The following is an 18,078-nucleotide window of genomic DNA, read 5'->3' on the forward strand; positions in this document are numbered from 1 at the left end:
CACATGTTGCTTTTCTGTCCTTTATGTGATGGTAATGTTCTCCCCTCAGTCAAGTCAAGAATCAAGGGTCAGGAATAAATCAGCATCAAGAATTAATATCAATCCGAGTGTCTTACACAGAGATCATACCCGAAAGGAAAAAAGGTAAACATGAGTGTAGCTATATTTGACTTATATAAAACATTGTCAAATTGAAAGAATCGTATCTATTGTGAGGGATTGTAACTGATGTACTAACAAAGCAGAAAAAGTCAGACAGATAAATGAATCTTCAATGTTTAATGCTGGACTTAGCTACATTATAGGAATTTCAAAGTAAAAACTGCAACAACTACATGTGTAGCCTGGCCGATGATCAAAGATGTTCCTGTTCTGTGATATGGAACTACAGAAACTGCCAGTGTGAAGGCAGCCCAGCATGTCTTTGATAGTGAAGACACAGGCAATGAATAAATCCTTTCACTGAGAAAAGAGGATGGTAGTTTTTCTTACATCACTATAACCTGATTTGACATTGCAGAAAACATCTAACAGGAGACAAGAAGAGAACTAATTGTAGTAAGCGCATACAAGAAAAATCTCAGTTTTGGCCTGTGAGTCAGAATGACTGTTATATTTAAAGTCATCACGTAGAAAAAGAAAGCTATTTGCGTTCTTTTCACAATGGATTGTAGAGGCTTTGTACCATGTCCATTCCTCATTACAGCATTACATGGTATAATCTGCAACCCCGAACCTATGTTTAACTACAATAAAGAGAGAGAGGGAGATAAAAAGGAAGCAGCGAGGGAGACGGTGATTGTCTGGTGCAACTAAGAAACCCTTGTTGTTAGATTTGTTTTATACAGAGTGTATAGTGCTTTCATTGGTTGCAGTTGACTGAAATTGCTGAACACACACAGATCCAGCCTTGTACAGATGTCAGGACAAAATAAAGACACATGATTATAAATGACAGTTTGCCTAATTTGCTACATAGACCTGGGCCCATATTTATCAAAATGCTCTCAATTATTGCACCAAAAAGTTCAGACATTTGATAAGAGCTCCTTTATGTCTTGTAAACATCCACTTCTTTCAACCTCCAGATTCTCACCAATCAAAGCGAGCACATTAAGGTTGTTTCCTCACACTTGGCATACCTCCAAAACCGCTTCACACATAGATGTTTCATAATGGCACACACAGACCTGTGTCTGTCACATAACACTTTAACCACTAAGTAATTATTCTACGTTATGGTTATTATCTACAAAGACACAAAGGGACTAAGACTGCAATTATGGTTCTTCAAAGATGCATGAAAACGTCTCTGTGGGTCAAAGGGTGCTTATGATAACCACAGGATACAAAGCAGCCAACACACACACAAACACACAAAGTGTGCAGACCTGAGAGTTACGCAAGCTGCACTTCGGTTTCCTATCTGCTGTCAGAAGGCTGGCTTTGTGAAGAAAAAAAAGGTCTTTGTAAAAGCCCCTGTGAGAATACAGCAACAGCAATATCATTGTCTCATTTATGTTGTAAAGAGGAACCGTTCCACTCACATGTAGCCTTGACAGGCATGTTACACCTAATACAGAAATAGCATACATGGAAACAGACAATAAATAAATAATAGATAAAAACAGGATCAGCTGCCAAGAACATGTAAGTGAAAACCTCCTGTAGCTTGAAATGTTCAGCATTGTTGTCTCAAACATGTCTGCCTCTCCTTCAGATCAGGGTTATATAATATACAATGTAATGGTAGGACATGAATATGAAAACCTCCTTTTTTCTTTGATACTTCAAAGCCCAGAAACAGCACAATTTCTTGTGTTAAAGCTCCCTATGTGAAAGCCTTGATCATGTTTACTTTGCCACTACAGGTGAAGCTCTTTGCTGTCATGAATGCAACAAGTTGGACCACTGAAATCAGACTTATACCCATTTATTCAGTAAATTTTCCGTTCACCATGGAGAACTTTTCTCTCTTCTGTTTCTGTTCCATTTCCAACTAGCACTTTGGGAGTTCTAGGTGGTTCCTAAATTGCGGATAAACAACTTAAAAGCCATGGAAGTCTCTCAGATCGAAGAGCCGTTTAAGTCAGAAGACATTTAGTAAAGGTTGTATCCTTAAGTTTGCAGAGTTGTGAAGTTGAGTGATAAATATGGGCCCAGAAGTTGGTGTCAAATTGATAATCAAATTCCCAGCAATTCTCTGAATGTTACGATAATGATGTCATACAAGCATGAAAAAAATCAGAGTATGGGCATTCAATGGAAGCGACATACGATGGGCTGATTTGTCATCATTTGCTCTGTTTGGAAACTCCCATTCAGCTCAGTGGTAGGACAGTTAAAGCAACGCAATGCAATCCATTTCTCCACTCTTTTTCTTGTGTTAAGCAGTGTGCAACAAGTCTTCTCTGTTGGCCTCACAACAAGCTTAATCTGAGAGGCAAAAGTCTAAACAGGATTCAGAATAAGTGCATAGATGGAGAAAGAAGGAACGACCTGTCCCGTGGAGTTGTTGACTCTTTTTTTTCTTTGTTTCTTTTTTAGTTTTTTTTCTTGAGTACAAGAAGCTGCGAAGGACAACAGGCGCCTGATAAAGACAACATAGAACAACGCACTGCAGGTCAGACACACACACGGAGGATGGGTTTAGCGCTGCACTCTGGTTAATTGGATTGGACGGTGAAGAGTGTGGATGTCCAATGGGTTTGCCACACCGCCGACTCCACGTCATGTGACCTCAGCGAAGGCGATGTGATTCTGGAGGAGAGAAAATCAGAAGGATGTCAGGTTGGTCCATCAAGACATTTGAAAAAAATCCCTCCTCTTGGTTTTTGGCTTATAGATTAGTTTTATGAAAGTTCTTGTCGTCATCAACCAAAGGAGAAGTATATATTAGAGGTTGACTGATCAGTTCTTCAACGTCTGACACGATAATTAGAGTAGAAATTAGAAGTTCGCCGATTTAAAATGCCAATATCATGATTTTGTAGTTTTGCATTTGATAAAACAACAATTTTATGATGACATACATTTTTCCTGCACATTTCTATCTAACAAAAAGGTTTTCTTAGCCAGCAACATGTTTTAGATGGATTTTAAAAAATGCATGAAACAGAAAAATACGATGGGTTGCTATAGATCTCAGAATATGACTGATATTTATGTCAGAAGAAATATTAAAAAGTATTATTCTGTCCATCTTAACATAATTTATATTAAATACATATATTGGACTGATATGCTGTCATTTAGGATGGGTAAAATGTAAATGTAAAATACAGAATAGCAAAATGGACATACAGCGAAGCGCCAACATTGCTCGACAGTAGCCTCAATGACGGCTGCCTGCAATGGCTGCAGACTTGTTTATTGTCTTAAAAAGCCTCGTGAGTGCAGGCTTTGACTGTTCCAAATTATTTCAAAATGCCATTAATCGGCCTGATCAATCGGTCTACCTCTAATACATATAGTGATGATGACCCCCAGAAATGTGACTGTAAAGTTAAGCCTACAAATTCTGTAAATCTGTGAGAGAAGGCTTCAAACACAAGTTTAAGAGTTTTATTCAAAGCAGGTTGCAAACAGAAAACCATGAAGAAGGAGGGCCATACTCGGCAGAGGTTATAAATATATATCTGTATATATCATATAGCTTCTCTCATTTCTTTATCTTTCGGGTACATAACACTCAGCTGGGGATATATGGCTTCATAGTTTCTTCCAGCTGGGTCTAGCATGCGGCAGAGACATAAAGTTATATCATTCCACCCCACCAAAGAGGGATTCATTTTTGCTGTTCAAACGTTCCTTCCTGCTTTGGCATTTTGTTCACTCTGGCTTGTTTAGCTTCCAGGCATCTTTAGGCTGAGCTATTTTTGTAGCAGGCAATTTTCCACTGAGCCCATCGTAGCCGAGGTGAGAATGTGAGAATCTGTGCCCTTTTTTAAAACAACTGAGTGCAGGCTTCCTCAGCAGGAAGCTGTGAATTGACTCATCAGATGGGGAGCTGTATATTTTTCAACATTTCGCTGCTAAATCTGTATCTTGTTAGAGGAACTGTGCAGACACACAGCAGGCTAGAGTAAATAAAACACATCTACCAACATGAATTCTGAACACATAAAAAAAGGAGAGTTCACCACAAGGAAAAGATGGAAAAAGCACTTCAACCACACAAGCAAAATACTCTGGACAGCATTAAGTTTGGCTGGATCAACTTCATCATCTCTTTGGCTTCAATTAATTCAAACTGGTCCGGTCACAGTGGAGCAGGACAGCCACTGACCCAACAGATGGGCATTCTGTGGGCCAAGGAACCAGGGTTTGACCAATAAAAATAGATGGGCTCAAGGGAATCCCATTTAATTGCACCTGGCTGTTGTAGCTGTGATTTTGTCCATCTTTGTTGTCAGTCATAAAATCTGTGTACTCACAAAGCAAGGGCTGAGATCTGGGGACATGGTGGCATCACTTAAACATGGTTTTGACTGGGCAAGCTACACAAAGCATGTATGATGACATTCATTACATGCATGTTTTACTTTCACACCTAATTGGCCATTCCTGTACCTGAAATAGTTTGTTTTATGTTTGATCTAGGGGGTATACACTGACTAATATGTAAGTTTGTTTACATCCTATCGTGTATTCTGACCTCTTGTCCTGTAAAAGCCCTTTTTTGAGTGATGTCACCGTGTTTTCAGATCTCACTGTTGAACAAAACTAGAAAATATTGCTACTTTTGCAGGTCAAACTGTGCTCATAATTAAGCTTTGTATAATTTTAAATATAGTGCCACTGGAAAACTTTGATGCAAATTTTACATAAGCCAACCCACCTTTAATCCTTTGATATTGATAAACACACATTTAAAAAGAGCCGTTAATTGATGTATTTTGTCAGTGGCTTGCACCAACTTTCTTAAAATTATGATAACTTTCATAACCACTTTCTCCAATCTGGCATATCTTAAAGACCCATATCTGCAGGGCTGTCAAACTTAAATGTGGAATTAAGTCATGTAAATGTCCAGAGATTTGGCAGAGGTCAGGTTTCAAACCACTCCAAACTTTTTTGCCTTCTCCGCTGAGACGCTGGAAACCATCCCCCTGCAGCCAGTCCAGAAAGGCCAGAAAGCGCTCCTTAATGTACCAAGACTCTTCATCTTCATCATCCGTCTCCTAGGAGACAGTGTGTGTGTGTGTGTCATTAAAATGTAGCCTGCGCTGCCTGTACCATTTCCACAGAGTAATGGGTGGTATTTTGTAAGAGAGGAACAGAAAGTGTAAAGATCTGTGCATAGAAATGTTTACTTCAACGAAAACGGTTTTGATTGTAAATGATCAGATATCTCTTTTGTCACATGACAAATCAAAGCTGATGTCTTTCCTTCTAACCACAAGGTGAACTACTACTCTTATAGAAGCTATCATCATATGTGTTAATAATAACACATAATAATTTAGTGTCTCTACCACCCAAAAGCCATTTTTGATATGGGGTTATGGTGATTTTGTCTGTCCAAATCAGTCTATCACTCATTTTGATGCACTGATAAAATTAAACAGTCTTAATCAGAAAGCCAGGTATCAGGACTTGATGGATGAGGCTCCTTTCAAAGGATGGCATGCAACCTGCTTCCCAGTCAAAGCTAGCTGCATTCGTTCCCTGCAAAATTTCCTTCAGAAGGTCGGTCTAGTCCCCGAAGATCTGAGGAAAGCCACCAGGGAGATTGCCTTTGCAGCTGAGACCTGCCTTAGATGGCTTTGGCTAACCAGAGACCGCAGCTGGAACCCTTATACAGATGAACGCTAGTTGGTCTTCGCTGCCCCACTCAGTGTAACGTAGAGTGAACCTGAGATACCTGCTGGATGCAGCAGGGCTCCCAGCTTTGTGAATGCTAAAATCACTTTCCACAAAGGAATCCCATCAGGAACAGTTTCTCTGGCGTTTACTTCATGAACATTGTCAACAACCAATAAATGCCCTTTTCCCAGCGTCATGACGCAGCAAACCAGGTTAGTAGTTAACATGGAGGAAAGGTGAAAGCCACTCGAAACACAAGGGTCGCTTTAACCTTGTCTTTACTGAAGACAAAGCACTATTGATGTTTCCTCAGGTCTGGTGAATCTGAAACCTTTGAAGAATATGAAAAGGAAATGTCTACAAGCTTTGAAAGGTAAGCCCTCATTTGGGTCTTAAATGCAACTGATTATATAAATAACTGAACAAACTGGGTAGCTGCTGGCCAAACATATAATTTGCATGACCCAAAATTGCTACATGGGTTATGTCTTTCTTTTTTTTTCTTCTAGAGCCCATTATTTGGACAGCAAAGGTTTGTTTGCACATCCTTTGTCTCTACAGCTTGATGAGAAGGATAACACGATAGGACCATCTGTTATTCTTTCTATAGCTCAGGTGATGATGATTACACTATCTGCATCACAAAATATATAGGCTGAAGGCAAGATAAAAATACTCTTAACATTACTGTTATGTACCTCTCTCTCTCTTTCTCTCTCTCTCTCTCTCTCTCTCTCTCTCTCTCTGCACCTGGGTGCGATTAGCGCTCAGGTAGGAGGGAGGTAAGAAAAGAGGGGCAGAGGGAGCTGGTCGCTCTCTGACACAGGACAGCACACGTATGAGGAAGAGTTTGGGTTGTTTTCCCAAATTTCTCAAATAAAGCTTGGGGTTTTGATTGGCATCTTCGTGTGGCGTCCCTGCTGTTTTTGTATGTTACGGTCACCACTATTAAACCTGAGTACCACTGTTCCTTGGGCGACCGTAACAATTACCAAAATTTAAGAGTAGTTTCTTTGGTTAAATTAACAGTTTGTCTTTGATTGTTCACACTGTGTGACATCATGCTCATTCTTCTTTTAGAGAGGTGGTATTATTTGATGTGTGACTCTCATTCATACTGTTTTTAAATGTTATTTGTGGCACCACAGCAGTTGGTGTTGCCAGGAGAAGCCGTTTAAACACATTTAAGTATTCCTTGAATCTCTTTCCCTGTTTTTGTTCTTGTCATTGTACATTTAAGAGGCAAGACAATAAAGCCCTGGGATATGCACACATTTTTCATTGAAGTTTAAAATGTGGGACTTGCACAAACATGTGTTTGCATAAATTTCCCTCAAGCAGGAGAGCATCTAATTGCGTCTTTGGGTTAGCTTTGTGTGCGATTTAGACACTTCTAAAACCTTCTTTAAATGATGAACACGGATGGCTCTGGCCAGAAATTTCACATATGTACTGAACTTAGTCTGAAAAGCTCAGGTGGTTTTACATCAGAGAAATAACTGACATGAAGATCAACACAGGAGCTTTATATAGGCATGCGTAACAACATAAATGAAGACTAAAGGCTGATTTATACTTCTGCGTTGAATCAACGGCGTAGCCTACGCCGGGGGTCCACGTAGCTCCACGTAGCTCCACGTAGCTCCACGTAGCTCCACGTAGCTCCACGTAGCTCCACGTAGCTCCACGTAGCTCCACGTAGCTCCATGTAGCTCCCATACCTATGCCAAGGCCTACGCACGTAGCTGACGTGCACCTCCTCCAAAATGTAACTCCCCGTAGAGCCGACGCGGACCGCAAGCTCTGTGATTGGTCCGCTCGGCGGCTTTGTCTTTCCCGCATTTACAGCAATTCCGGGATCCCGGACATCGGCCACACATCGGCCGTGTATTTAATCTCCTCCTCTCTATTCTTCATGTAATCATGTCTGTATGATAAACAGCAACATGTATCAGCTGTAGATTAACATAACACGCTCTGAAACTCTGTGGAAAAGTAAACAGAGATCGTAGCGGGACCGGAAGCAGGCGGCCGGCTATCAGAGAGACCGCACTGCCCTCAGGCGTTTCGGCGGAGAATTGCTGTGCGACACGGACACACACGACGAAGTATGTGGTGCTCATGTCTGCGTCAGCCCCTGCTGCGTAGGGGAGACGCAGAAGTATAAATCAGCCTTAATGGATGATAGACCTGATTGGGGGTCTTGTTGCACCCTGTATGGATTCTATTTCCCATAACTACCTGCTAACCGCACATTATCCCTTACATATTAATAAGGCTCCAATCACTGTATGGTCAAAACAATGTTCAGCCTCAAGTTCTAAATCTGATGTTCAGTATGTGTTTACAGCGCTCCATACAAAGGTGTTGTGATAAACTCACCTGTGAAGCAATATACTTCTCCAGAGGACTCTCCAATCGACCCATACTCAGCATTCCTATATTGGGCTGTGGCTCCATCGGTGAGTCCTCGCTCAGCAGTAACTTGCCTTTGAAGTTGTGGACTACACACACCACCTATGGCACACACAAACCACATACGCAAAAATGTGATACACACTAAATGAAAAAGGACCTACAGCCATAGACGCATACACAAACACACAGAAGTCTCCCAGCAGAGGATAGAGATATGTGTTTAATGGAATTTCAAGGACTGACAGATTCTTCAGTGGTTGGTGGATTAAGAGACTAACCCAAGTATGTAGGTCACATATGTGTGTATTGACTCTTTCCTGGGGGTACTACTGTATCTCTGATGGATGGGGGTGTTGCATGAGTCCTCCAATAAGGAGCAAATTGTGGCTTTGAGGTTACAAATGAAATAACCAATTTCAAGTTGGCTGAGCAGAGAAGAGATACAAAGAAGCTCTGAAGGCTAGGGCAGTTTTAGGTCCTCTGCAGTCCTTCTTACACAGCAGTGCAACCTGGGAACTTTGAATGGAGGACCATAAAGCTCTGTAGGAGCAGCTTGAAGAAAGTCACAAACAAATACAGTCAATCAGGTTACTAGGTGCAGTACTCGGCAATGGGGGTTTCACCATATATTAGAGGTATTAACCCAACATTGAGGTATTTAATGTAGGAGGAAGTGAGAATATAATTTATTCTGTTAAGGATCTCTAGGATCCACGTTTGCTTCAATGGGATACCAAATCTGAATGTAGAAGGCTGCTGTTCTTTGAGCACCTTCCAAGACTTGAACTCTGCCATGGGGCCACAAAACTACATTCCATGTGGAGATTTTATATTGAAATTCTGCCAAGCTTATAAAGGAACATCAAAGTCAGGGGAGTCCTCATGACTATACGTTCACTGACAGGTGGGTGGGGGAAGCTGAGATAAATTTTGAATGAAATTCATCATATCAACTTTTAAAGTGATACTTTGTTTGACTTTATTATTTTTTCCAACATCCAAGTATACAGAGTCAAATAATTCCCATAAACTGAGAATACATGGTCGTAGTTCCATTTCCCCACCCATTTGCTCTAAATGGTCAGCACCTTTAACCTAAAGAGCTCAAGTACTCTATTACCTCTCCAAAACACTACACTCCGAACAAGTAGGCCTGCATGCTCATTGTACCTTAAGTCTCTAAAAGTAGTATGGGAGGTCGAGCTTTCAGTTATCAGGCACTCTCCTTTGGAATCATCTACCAGTCAGGGTTCCGGGAGGCAGACACCCTCTCTACTTTAAAGAGTAGGCTTTAAAACTTCCCTTTTTGATAAAGCTTATAATTAGGGGGGGGGGGGGGGGGGGGTGGGGGCTCAGGTTTTGACCCCTTCTTAGTCATGCTGTTATAGGCTTAGACTGCAGGGGAACTGACACACTGGGATTCGATCTCAAGCACCTCTCCTGGGGTGGACTCAAACTAATTTGCTCCACCTAGTTTGATGCAAAGACGTGGAGGTGAGGTGGGCCTTTTAGCCTCTTTGCTAACAGCTACAGGGTGCCCGCCTGTCAAGTCAAGTCAGCCATGCCTTTATTTGGGCAAAACTCTGAAGTTCAATATCTTCAAAACTAACAAGTAAAAAAGAAAATTTCACCCTCCGTACAGTGTGTCGATAGAGAAATGAACTATTCAGACCAACGCTTTTTTTTAAACCAGGCCGTAAATACAATTATTTTTGAATTGGTGTATATGTGGTTTCCTGTGTATCTGCAGCAAGCCTCAAATGGACATTCTAGAGCTGCAATTTTTAACACTTCCTCACTATAGCTTCATATTTTAAGACCAGAGGGTGCCATTTGTCTCTGAACTCTGAATAACTGTAATGTGAAGCCATACTGGAGACATGGTGCAGCAGTATCTTACAGCAGAGAGGCAGCTCAAGCCCTCCCTTTATGCACCCAGGAACAATATCGCTGCTCATAACACTCAGAGCCCAAAACACAAGGTGCTAGTCTACATTTAAGTGTAAAAATATCAATCCAGTTACCTTTATTCATCTGTTGTTAAAGTTAACTGCTTAAAAAGTCAGGTTGTTCGGACTCGTAGACAACTGCTGAAAAATGCTCCCAAAAGACCTAAAAGCTTGTTCAACTCATTTTTTTTTTAAATACAAAATGCTCAATTATGTTCAACACAGTCTCCAAATGTGTCTGCTGTTTGCTGTTAAACAAGTACTTAACCTATGGCAGTGACATGTCGTCAAACTAAGCAGTGCCTATCCTGCCTACCATGACTTCCCTGGGCTCAATGTTCAGTAAAGGAACAACCTGTCCACATATAAAGGTCACCAGCACACATGCAGAGTCAGCTGAAAAACAAAATAACACTGAGGGTGTGTAAGGACGAGTTTCAAGCAGTAACTAGATGCATTTACAGGGAGAAGTAGATATTTGCTTGCATGTAGCCTCAATCTACAGCTTGGTGAGTCAGTGGATTTTGAATTGTGTGGTTTAATTGATGCTTCTTGTACGTCAGAGGGGAACATAATCAGCTGCTGTACCACAAATAAGATAAAGATGGTCGCTGTCTCTCGCAGAATATGAACTACTGGTGCATACAACTTTGTTAATCAATGTTTGTGCAGCTGGTGGTGGGATTTTTGTGTCAACACTGACGAGTATTGAAAAGATATTTACTTTTACCTTTCTGCATGATTTAGGTTTCATATTCCGATATACAAAACAAGGAGCGTATGCAAGTGAAGTCATTTTTTTAATGAGTGATTTACAGTTGGAACGCAGTGTGCTGCTTTATAAGAGCTACTGTGCTAATGATGTTACAGCGCAAACAAGTCTGTGAAGTTTAGCAGCAGAATGCAGTTTTCCCATGTTATGTGTCTGACAGCTGAGAAGAGCTTTCAACACCTACACTGTGCTGCGAGAGCCAAGCTCTCACACTGACTGAATTTATTTCCAACCCTGGTAGATGATGAGTTTGGAAGGGAAGGAAGTCAGCTTTTTTTTTGGGGGGGGGGGGGGGGGTTTACTGTAAAACCCAGACTCGACAGATCTGCTACCAGTTTTACCGTCTGTGATATGGTTTCTTCTCTGGACTATGTGAGAAAGAGCAGGTTGTGAAGATCAAATACAACTCTTATACTCAAGGTCTGTCGTCTGGGAAAAAATGCACCTCTACAGGTCACTTTGAGCCGCAGCACCGGATACATTTAACCCCTGATTATAATGTAACAGGAGACTGTATGTGGTAGGTTGTGCCAAGCTGGAACTATAATCATGATTACTGGAGAGTTTTAGTATGATACCCCTTATGGATACTATGCAGCAGTTATGATCCACTCTCTATGGAGCAACATCCACCTGCTTTGGCTGTTTTTAGACTTTCACTATTAGAAGACTTTCCTATTTATCCAATGAGGCTCATTTGCAATTCAAGACGCAATCATTTCCCCCCAACAAATGATCACCAAGAGAGTGCACAAATGGCATCTAAGCACGGAGACGCTGCTTGCTGGCAGCACTGCAAAGGTGGGCAATTGAACCTTTGCAGGTGCTTACAGAAAAACATTTTTGCTTCATTTCTTTTTTTGCCTTTTTGTGCAGGTGTAGCAACCATCAAAGTCTTGTACTTGAAACAGTGCCCTGAATGTATTCTACAGCTCTGTAAAGTAGATCAAGATAAGGTTACCCTACAGGTTTATCATTAGGAGAAACTTGTTTTTTTAGAAGGTCACACTGTTTTCACTTTGTTATTAGATATATTGTTGTTATAGCATAATAGGTTTAGTCCCTTGAAGTAATAACTGAGTAATAACTAGGTAATAACTAAATAATAACTAATAGGTTTCTATGCTTTTATTAAGACATGACGACGCATGCTAAGTCAAAGGAAATGCATAGCCACTGAATATGAAGTGAGATAATACAAGATTTGCCCACACCCACACCCCATCTATAGATACTGAGACAGATGATTGTTGGGGAGAACAGATCCAGATCAAGTGTGGGATGATGACATGACACTCCAAGCCCCTCATTATTACCCCTCAACTACATGGACAAACACATGTTGAACCTTTGAGGATTTGAGCCTCACCAGGAAAGTTGCGATGGCGGTTCCAATGATGAAGCCGGCGATGACATCCGACCAGTGGTTTCGGTATTCAGCCACACGGTTCAGGCCGGTGAGAAATGCCATGCACATGAGCCCGAGAGACAGCACTGGCTTGGCCAGACGAGTGCCCTTCGCCTGCACCGTGCACGTCACATACATCTGCAAGAGAAGAGTGATGTGAGGTTTAAGAAGTCAGGATGCATTTACAATGTGCCAAGAAAAAGGGGACATATGTGTTCGCCTTAAGGCCATCTAAAATAGCTAAAAAACCAATAATCTAAAGTAAGTGCATTTGAAAAACCATACACTTGAAAAACAAATAGACACAAGCACATTTAAATACACATTTTTATACTTCTGTTAGTGTTGGACATTTTGTGAATCTGATGTCACAACAGTCTGAAAGGTACCCGACTACTATTATGTTAAAGCTGATAACTAATATTTTCTTTAAGAACAACTTCACAAAAAATCTGCATGTAATGTGCAAGGAGGAGACAGGGCACCCTGGTAGCTTGTAGAACATGTACTAGAGTAGAAGGCAAGTGTGTATTCAATTCCTATCTTTTCATTTAGCTGTGTTTTCTCCTCACTCATTTACACCAAGGCATTAATAATTTAACATCAACCAATACATAGTTGGTCAAAAGCAAATTGAACCTGACAGTGGCAAATTAGAAATCATTGACATGAACAGTTATGGCTCTAAAACATAAAACTTGTGTTTTTTGGAAGGCACTGCCATGTGTCTAGGATAATGTAAAGAGAACTATCACCAAATTATGCTGCTCCCCTCAGCTTTCCAGAGCTTTTTCAGCTTTTTTCAGATCACTACTTTAATTTTTACGGCCTGTAAACTCTGCTCTCATCAAGCTCATTCTCAGCTGCAGCAGGGAACCAGAGCTACAGGGAGACTGAAAGTCCTCTCATTCATCAAATCATCAGAGATGTGATTCATACATGATAATATTGTCTGTGCCTGATGGATTTGCAATTTGGCCGCATCTTGAAACGTATATTGTTGTAAAGTGACAATACGTCTACTTCTACCTCAAGGTGGCCACATGATAATTTGAGAATGCTGAATCTTGACATAATTGTTTGTTAAAAAATGAATGATCATGATTCATCTTATGACTCAGCAACCTGAAGAGCTGTGTTTATTCTCTTCAATTTTAAGAATTGGTCTTTGAAATATCTCCATATTGCTGCAACTGAAAACTAAGGCTCCATGAAGAGCCATATGCATAAAGCTGTTAATTAAATAGATCAACTTTGTGATGTGTGATGAAATAGGGAAGGTAAATAGTGCTTAAAATAAAAAAAGAGGGACTTTGGCTCATAAAGTTGTGAGAATATGTACGTACGGTTCAGTCTCAGAGCTGTTCATGAATATTAACACTGTTGACCCAATGGGAATGTATTCTTGACAAGGAAATGCTGAAAATATGAATAACTTTTGTGCGACTTTGAGAACTATTCTGAAATCTCCTTCCTGTGCTGCTTACCAGTGACTAGAAATGTATAATGCCATGTGCAATCGTGAAGAGCCACCAGACAGCTGTGACTGTGTGTAAATATGAAATAATATGTTAAATCTCTCCTCAGGGCATCCTTCTGTTTTATCCCCCGTGTTTAGAAAAGTGCTGGCAGACCTGCCACTGGAGCTACAGCTGGAAAAAAAACAGAGAATACAAGCAGATGGAGAGGAATAGCTGGATAGAAAGAAGGGCAGAAAGGAAGGAAAGAAATTATGTAGATGAAGAGGAAGATAACCACAGAGAGGAAGACATAAATAAGTTTGATGAGGTAGAATAAAAGAGAAGAGGAGATGGGAGCAGAAAAGTCAACCTGGTGAACACCTTGCATCCTTGAATATGTTTTACTGCAGAATAGTTTCTTTATTTCTACAATCAGAAAAATAAATCAGTCCACATTAGTAGAAGATTCTTCAACTTGCGGTCTGCAAAAGTCAGAAAATGTTCATACTGAGTGTATCTGCAAGACATTTCCAGAGAACATTAATTATTTCACGCTCCTGTTTAGGGAACTCAAAGCACTCAGATTGTGGGAGGGATCGCCTTGCTTTAATATTGCAAAAAAGCCAACAGCAACACAAGTTAAACCACCTTCTTCCACAGCCTTCAGTGAACATAACCTAATCCTGAAACCCAGAATCCACACCTGGACTCTGTCAAAAGACTGCACCGGAAAGATTTGCAAACCCCATGCAAGGACGTGTACAACAAAGAGAGTGGAGGGAAGAGTTGTGCCTGCAGCATCACCCTCCTCCTCCCCTCTCCTCTCCTTTTCCTCTCCATGCCATCTGCGCTTTAGATGAACTGCTGTAAATAATGAATTGTTTTCATGAGACCTAAAGCACAGCCTAAAAACACTTGATTGTTCATTATAACATCAAAGATCAAATAAATGAATTGTTGAATAGGTAACAAATCAAATGCAATCCTTGTTTTTATGGCGACTTGTTCCACCAAATAGACTCTGTTTGAAATTCAGGGTTGGCTAAACATATGCAAATAAGCAAAAAACACACCGTCTAATTAACTTAGCATGTGCAAAAAGGGTTTATTGCAATAAAACTGTGCCGCTGAGCTTATAGCATCACTGTGCACCCATGCTGTTTCAATACATTCAATTAAATGCATTCATTTGGTAAAAAATATGCCCCTTTCTCAGGAAATGAGCTTCATTGCAAATAACACATACATTTGTTAAAATGTACGCCGTTAGGGTGACATTTTTACAATCTGCTGAAAGGTGGTGGCATTTCGCTGGAGTAGTAGTAAGCATTGTTAAGCTCAAACTTTACACTGATCACAGGAACAATTTTATCCCTGGCAGACCCAAAAACAACACATCGGTACTTAACGTGTGTCACTCTGCAGGAACAATGCTAGGGAGCCCAGGGCATCTGCAAGAGGTGACTGTTCAGCTGAATTTAATAAAACTGCTTTTGGAAAATCTGCCTTTTCAGTCCAAGCTGCAGAAAAGTGGAACTCAACTTCGACCATTATCAGAGACTGCACAAGTTTCAGGGTTTGTAGAACACATCTGAAATCATGGCTAAAGGCAATCCAGTCATGTGATCACTGATTTAACTTTGTACACATCCATCCATCCATCCATTTTCTTCCACTTATCCGGGGTCGGGTCGCGGGGGTAGCAGTCCAAGCAAGTTGACCCAGACATCCCTCTCCCCGGCGACACTTTCCAGCTCCTCCTGGGGAATCCCGGGGCGTTCCCAGACCAGGTGGGAGATATAATCCCTCCACCGCGTTCTGGGTCTACCCCGGGGCCTTCTCCCAGTTGGACGTGCCCGGAACACCTCTAAAGGGAGGCGTCCGGGAGGCATTCTTATCAGATGCCCGAACCCCCTCAGCCGACTCCTTTCGACGCGGAGGAGCAGCGGCTCTACTCCGAGCTCCCTCCGGATGTCCGAGCTCCTGACCCTATCTCTAAGGCCGAGCCCAGACACCCTTCGCAGGAAACTCATTTCAGCCGCTTGTATCTGCGTGTTATCCTTTCGGTCATGACCCACAGCTCATGACCATAGGTGAGGGTTGGCTGATTTAACTTTGTACACATCAGTTTTATAGATATATGTGTTAATGTGGCATACTGTTGTGACGTTTTGTATTGTTTTTATCTGATTGAATATTGTCTATTCGGATTGTTGGTATTGTGTTATTTAAATCTTCCTGCCCAGAGACCATGGATGTAAATTATCTCATTTAGCTAACTCTGGCTCAGTAGTTGTGTTGTGCATGGTCCCTGTCAAATAAACTACTAAACTAAACTAAACTAAACTAAACTAAACTAAACTAAACTAAACTAAACTAAACTAAACTAAACTAAACTACACATGTGTTAATATAACTTTGACATAACTATTATTATATTTATCTGAGGTTAAATCAGTTTAAGACTGACTGTGGCTCAACCCCACACATACAGTCTACCTAGCTACTTTTGCCCCCAAAAGTGAGCTGTATATAACCTGTCAAATTGGTGTCGCATCAGTCATGAGCTGCATCCATGACACAATGGTATGAAGTGTCTCTTACCCATCCAGCTCAAAAGTGGTTTGAATTCAGAACTGTCAGGATGAGTGCACAACACAGCTCCATACAGCTCATCTCAGTCATAATCAAACCTAAACTTGAGAAACTGCACAGAGCTGTGAAACTTTGTGGGTGTTTTTGCGCTTTAACAGCATAAGCACAATGTTCTCTGTGAATTAGACTTTGAGATGGAGCAGATAGCGAGGGAAATGATGTGCAATTCTTGGTGTACATAGCATCTGCAATCCATTCTTGATGAATTCCCTCTTCATTGTGCTTGTATCAAACTTTCTCATATTTTACAACCTTTCAAGACCTTTGCCAAATCATGTGATACTTTTAAAGATGGAATAAAGGAGCTCCTGGTACTCCTTGATTTGAAAGCAGCATTTTCGTTTCACCGATGGAAAAGATGCATCACAGAATTACTAACAGTATCAATGATACAGTATCAATAATAACACCAGATAGAAAGCACACACTGGGCTTGTTTTCAAGTTCCAACCCTAGGTAACTTCTAGTGAAAATACGTTAAGGGAGTAAAATCATCACAAGGAAAATTGTGTCTAGGCAATTACCCTTCTTCGTTTCTTAAAGAACAAACAAGTGCTACATGCGTGGAACTATGCAATCTTTTCTCTTTGTGAGCTATGAAAACAACCTTGAAGAAGGCACAGGGAACAGGGACAAATGGAGAGAAACAGACAAATATAACCCAGAAGAAACGTTTCTATGTTTGGCTCTAGCCACTAATCTGTAGTGTTGAGGCAGCAGACAGCCTCCAAGGGCCTAATTGTATTTTCATTAGAGTGCGCAATCTCCTCAAGGGAAGGATCAAATGTTTCCATTCCTCTCTCTGCAATTCATTTATTTTTCATCTCTCTGGTTATTCAGGACTTAAATATCATGTTTTTTCACTTTCAGGGAAATGGCTACAGCGCATAGTGTTTTAGGGAATCTTTCTGAAAGGTTTCTTTCTATCTAATATGTACCGTCCATTTATAGACGAATGAAGGCTGTCTTTTATTCTAATAAGTTATTAGCACATCCTACCCAATGAACCGTGGCTCAATGACCAAATCCATTAAGCAGTCCTATGACACATGGTTTACAAGGCCTGATCATTCTGTCCTTGAACTTCTCTTCTTTCGGAAACTGCAATTTGAAAGAAACATTTGTTTATTTACTTTGGAGATAAAACAAAGACAGTATTTTCAAGAGTGCAAATAGCAGTGTGGTACCCTGTTCAGTCAAAGGTGATTTGGTAAATACACTTTGGTTGTTTTGGAAAACAAATAGGACCATTCAGGTCTTGGAATTTTTCTGTTGCCTCACTGTCGAGCACAGTGATGCAGTTGCTTGAAGTGTTCTTGAGAATCTCTCGCCCAACCCACTTCATATTCAAAACCGTAATCTCTCGGGTCCTCAGCTACACATCAAACAAATTCAAAACTGATGAGATGAATGGCTCTTGAATATTAGGGAGAAAGTCATTCACTTGTACAGAAATTCACACAGAACAACAGAAAATCCCTATTGGTAACATCAGACCCCATTTTTCTTTTGTTGTTGCCACCAAATGTGTGGTCGTTCTTCCTTTGGGGAACATCAAAACTCTGAAAAAGTGTTTGTTCAAGACTGGTCAGGAGATGGTTTGCACCA

The 18,078-nt window shown here is 40.8% G+C and overlaps 1 protein-coding gene and 1 long non-coding RNA gene across 2 annotated transcripts in view; one reads left to right on the top strand and one right to left on the bottom strand.

The window, feature by feature from the left end:
• Nucleotides 1-262: 262 nt before the first annotated feature.
• Nucleotides 263-18,078, bottom strand: part of plppr5b (phospholipid phosphatase related 5b) — a 110,308-nt gene continuing 92,492 nt past the window's right edge. The window contains exons 6-8 of the mRNA XM_034705861.1: nt 12,317-12,493; nt 8,191-8,325; nt 263-2,760 (exon numbers count right to left, since the gene is read on the bottom strand). Of these exons, the coding sequence (XP_034561752.1) occupies nt 2,731-2,760; nt 8,191-8,325; nt 12,317-12,493 (342 nt within the window). The 3' untranslated portion in view covers nt 263-2,730. The remainder of the gene's footprint in view (nt 2,761-8,190; nt 8,326-12,316; nt 12,494-18,078) is intronic.
• LOC117828667 lies at nt 2,561-6,523 on the top strand. The gene is made up of 3 exons (XR_004634471.1): nt 2,561-2,790; nt 6,122-6,181; nt 6,318-6,523. It is a non-coding gene; the product is annotated as an uncharacterized LOC117828667 (long non-coding RNA).

The sequence above is a fragment of the Notolabrus celidotus genome, chromosome 17, assembly GCF_009762535.1.
Source record: "Notolabrus celidotus isolate fNotCel1 chromosome 17, fNotCel1.pri, whole genome shotgun sequence".
NCBI classification, from domain to species: domain Eukaryota; kingdom Metazoa; phylum Chordata; class Actinopteri; order Labriformes; family Labridae; genus Notolabrus; species Notolabrus celidotus.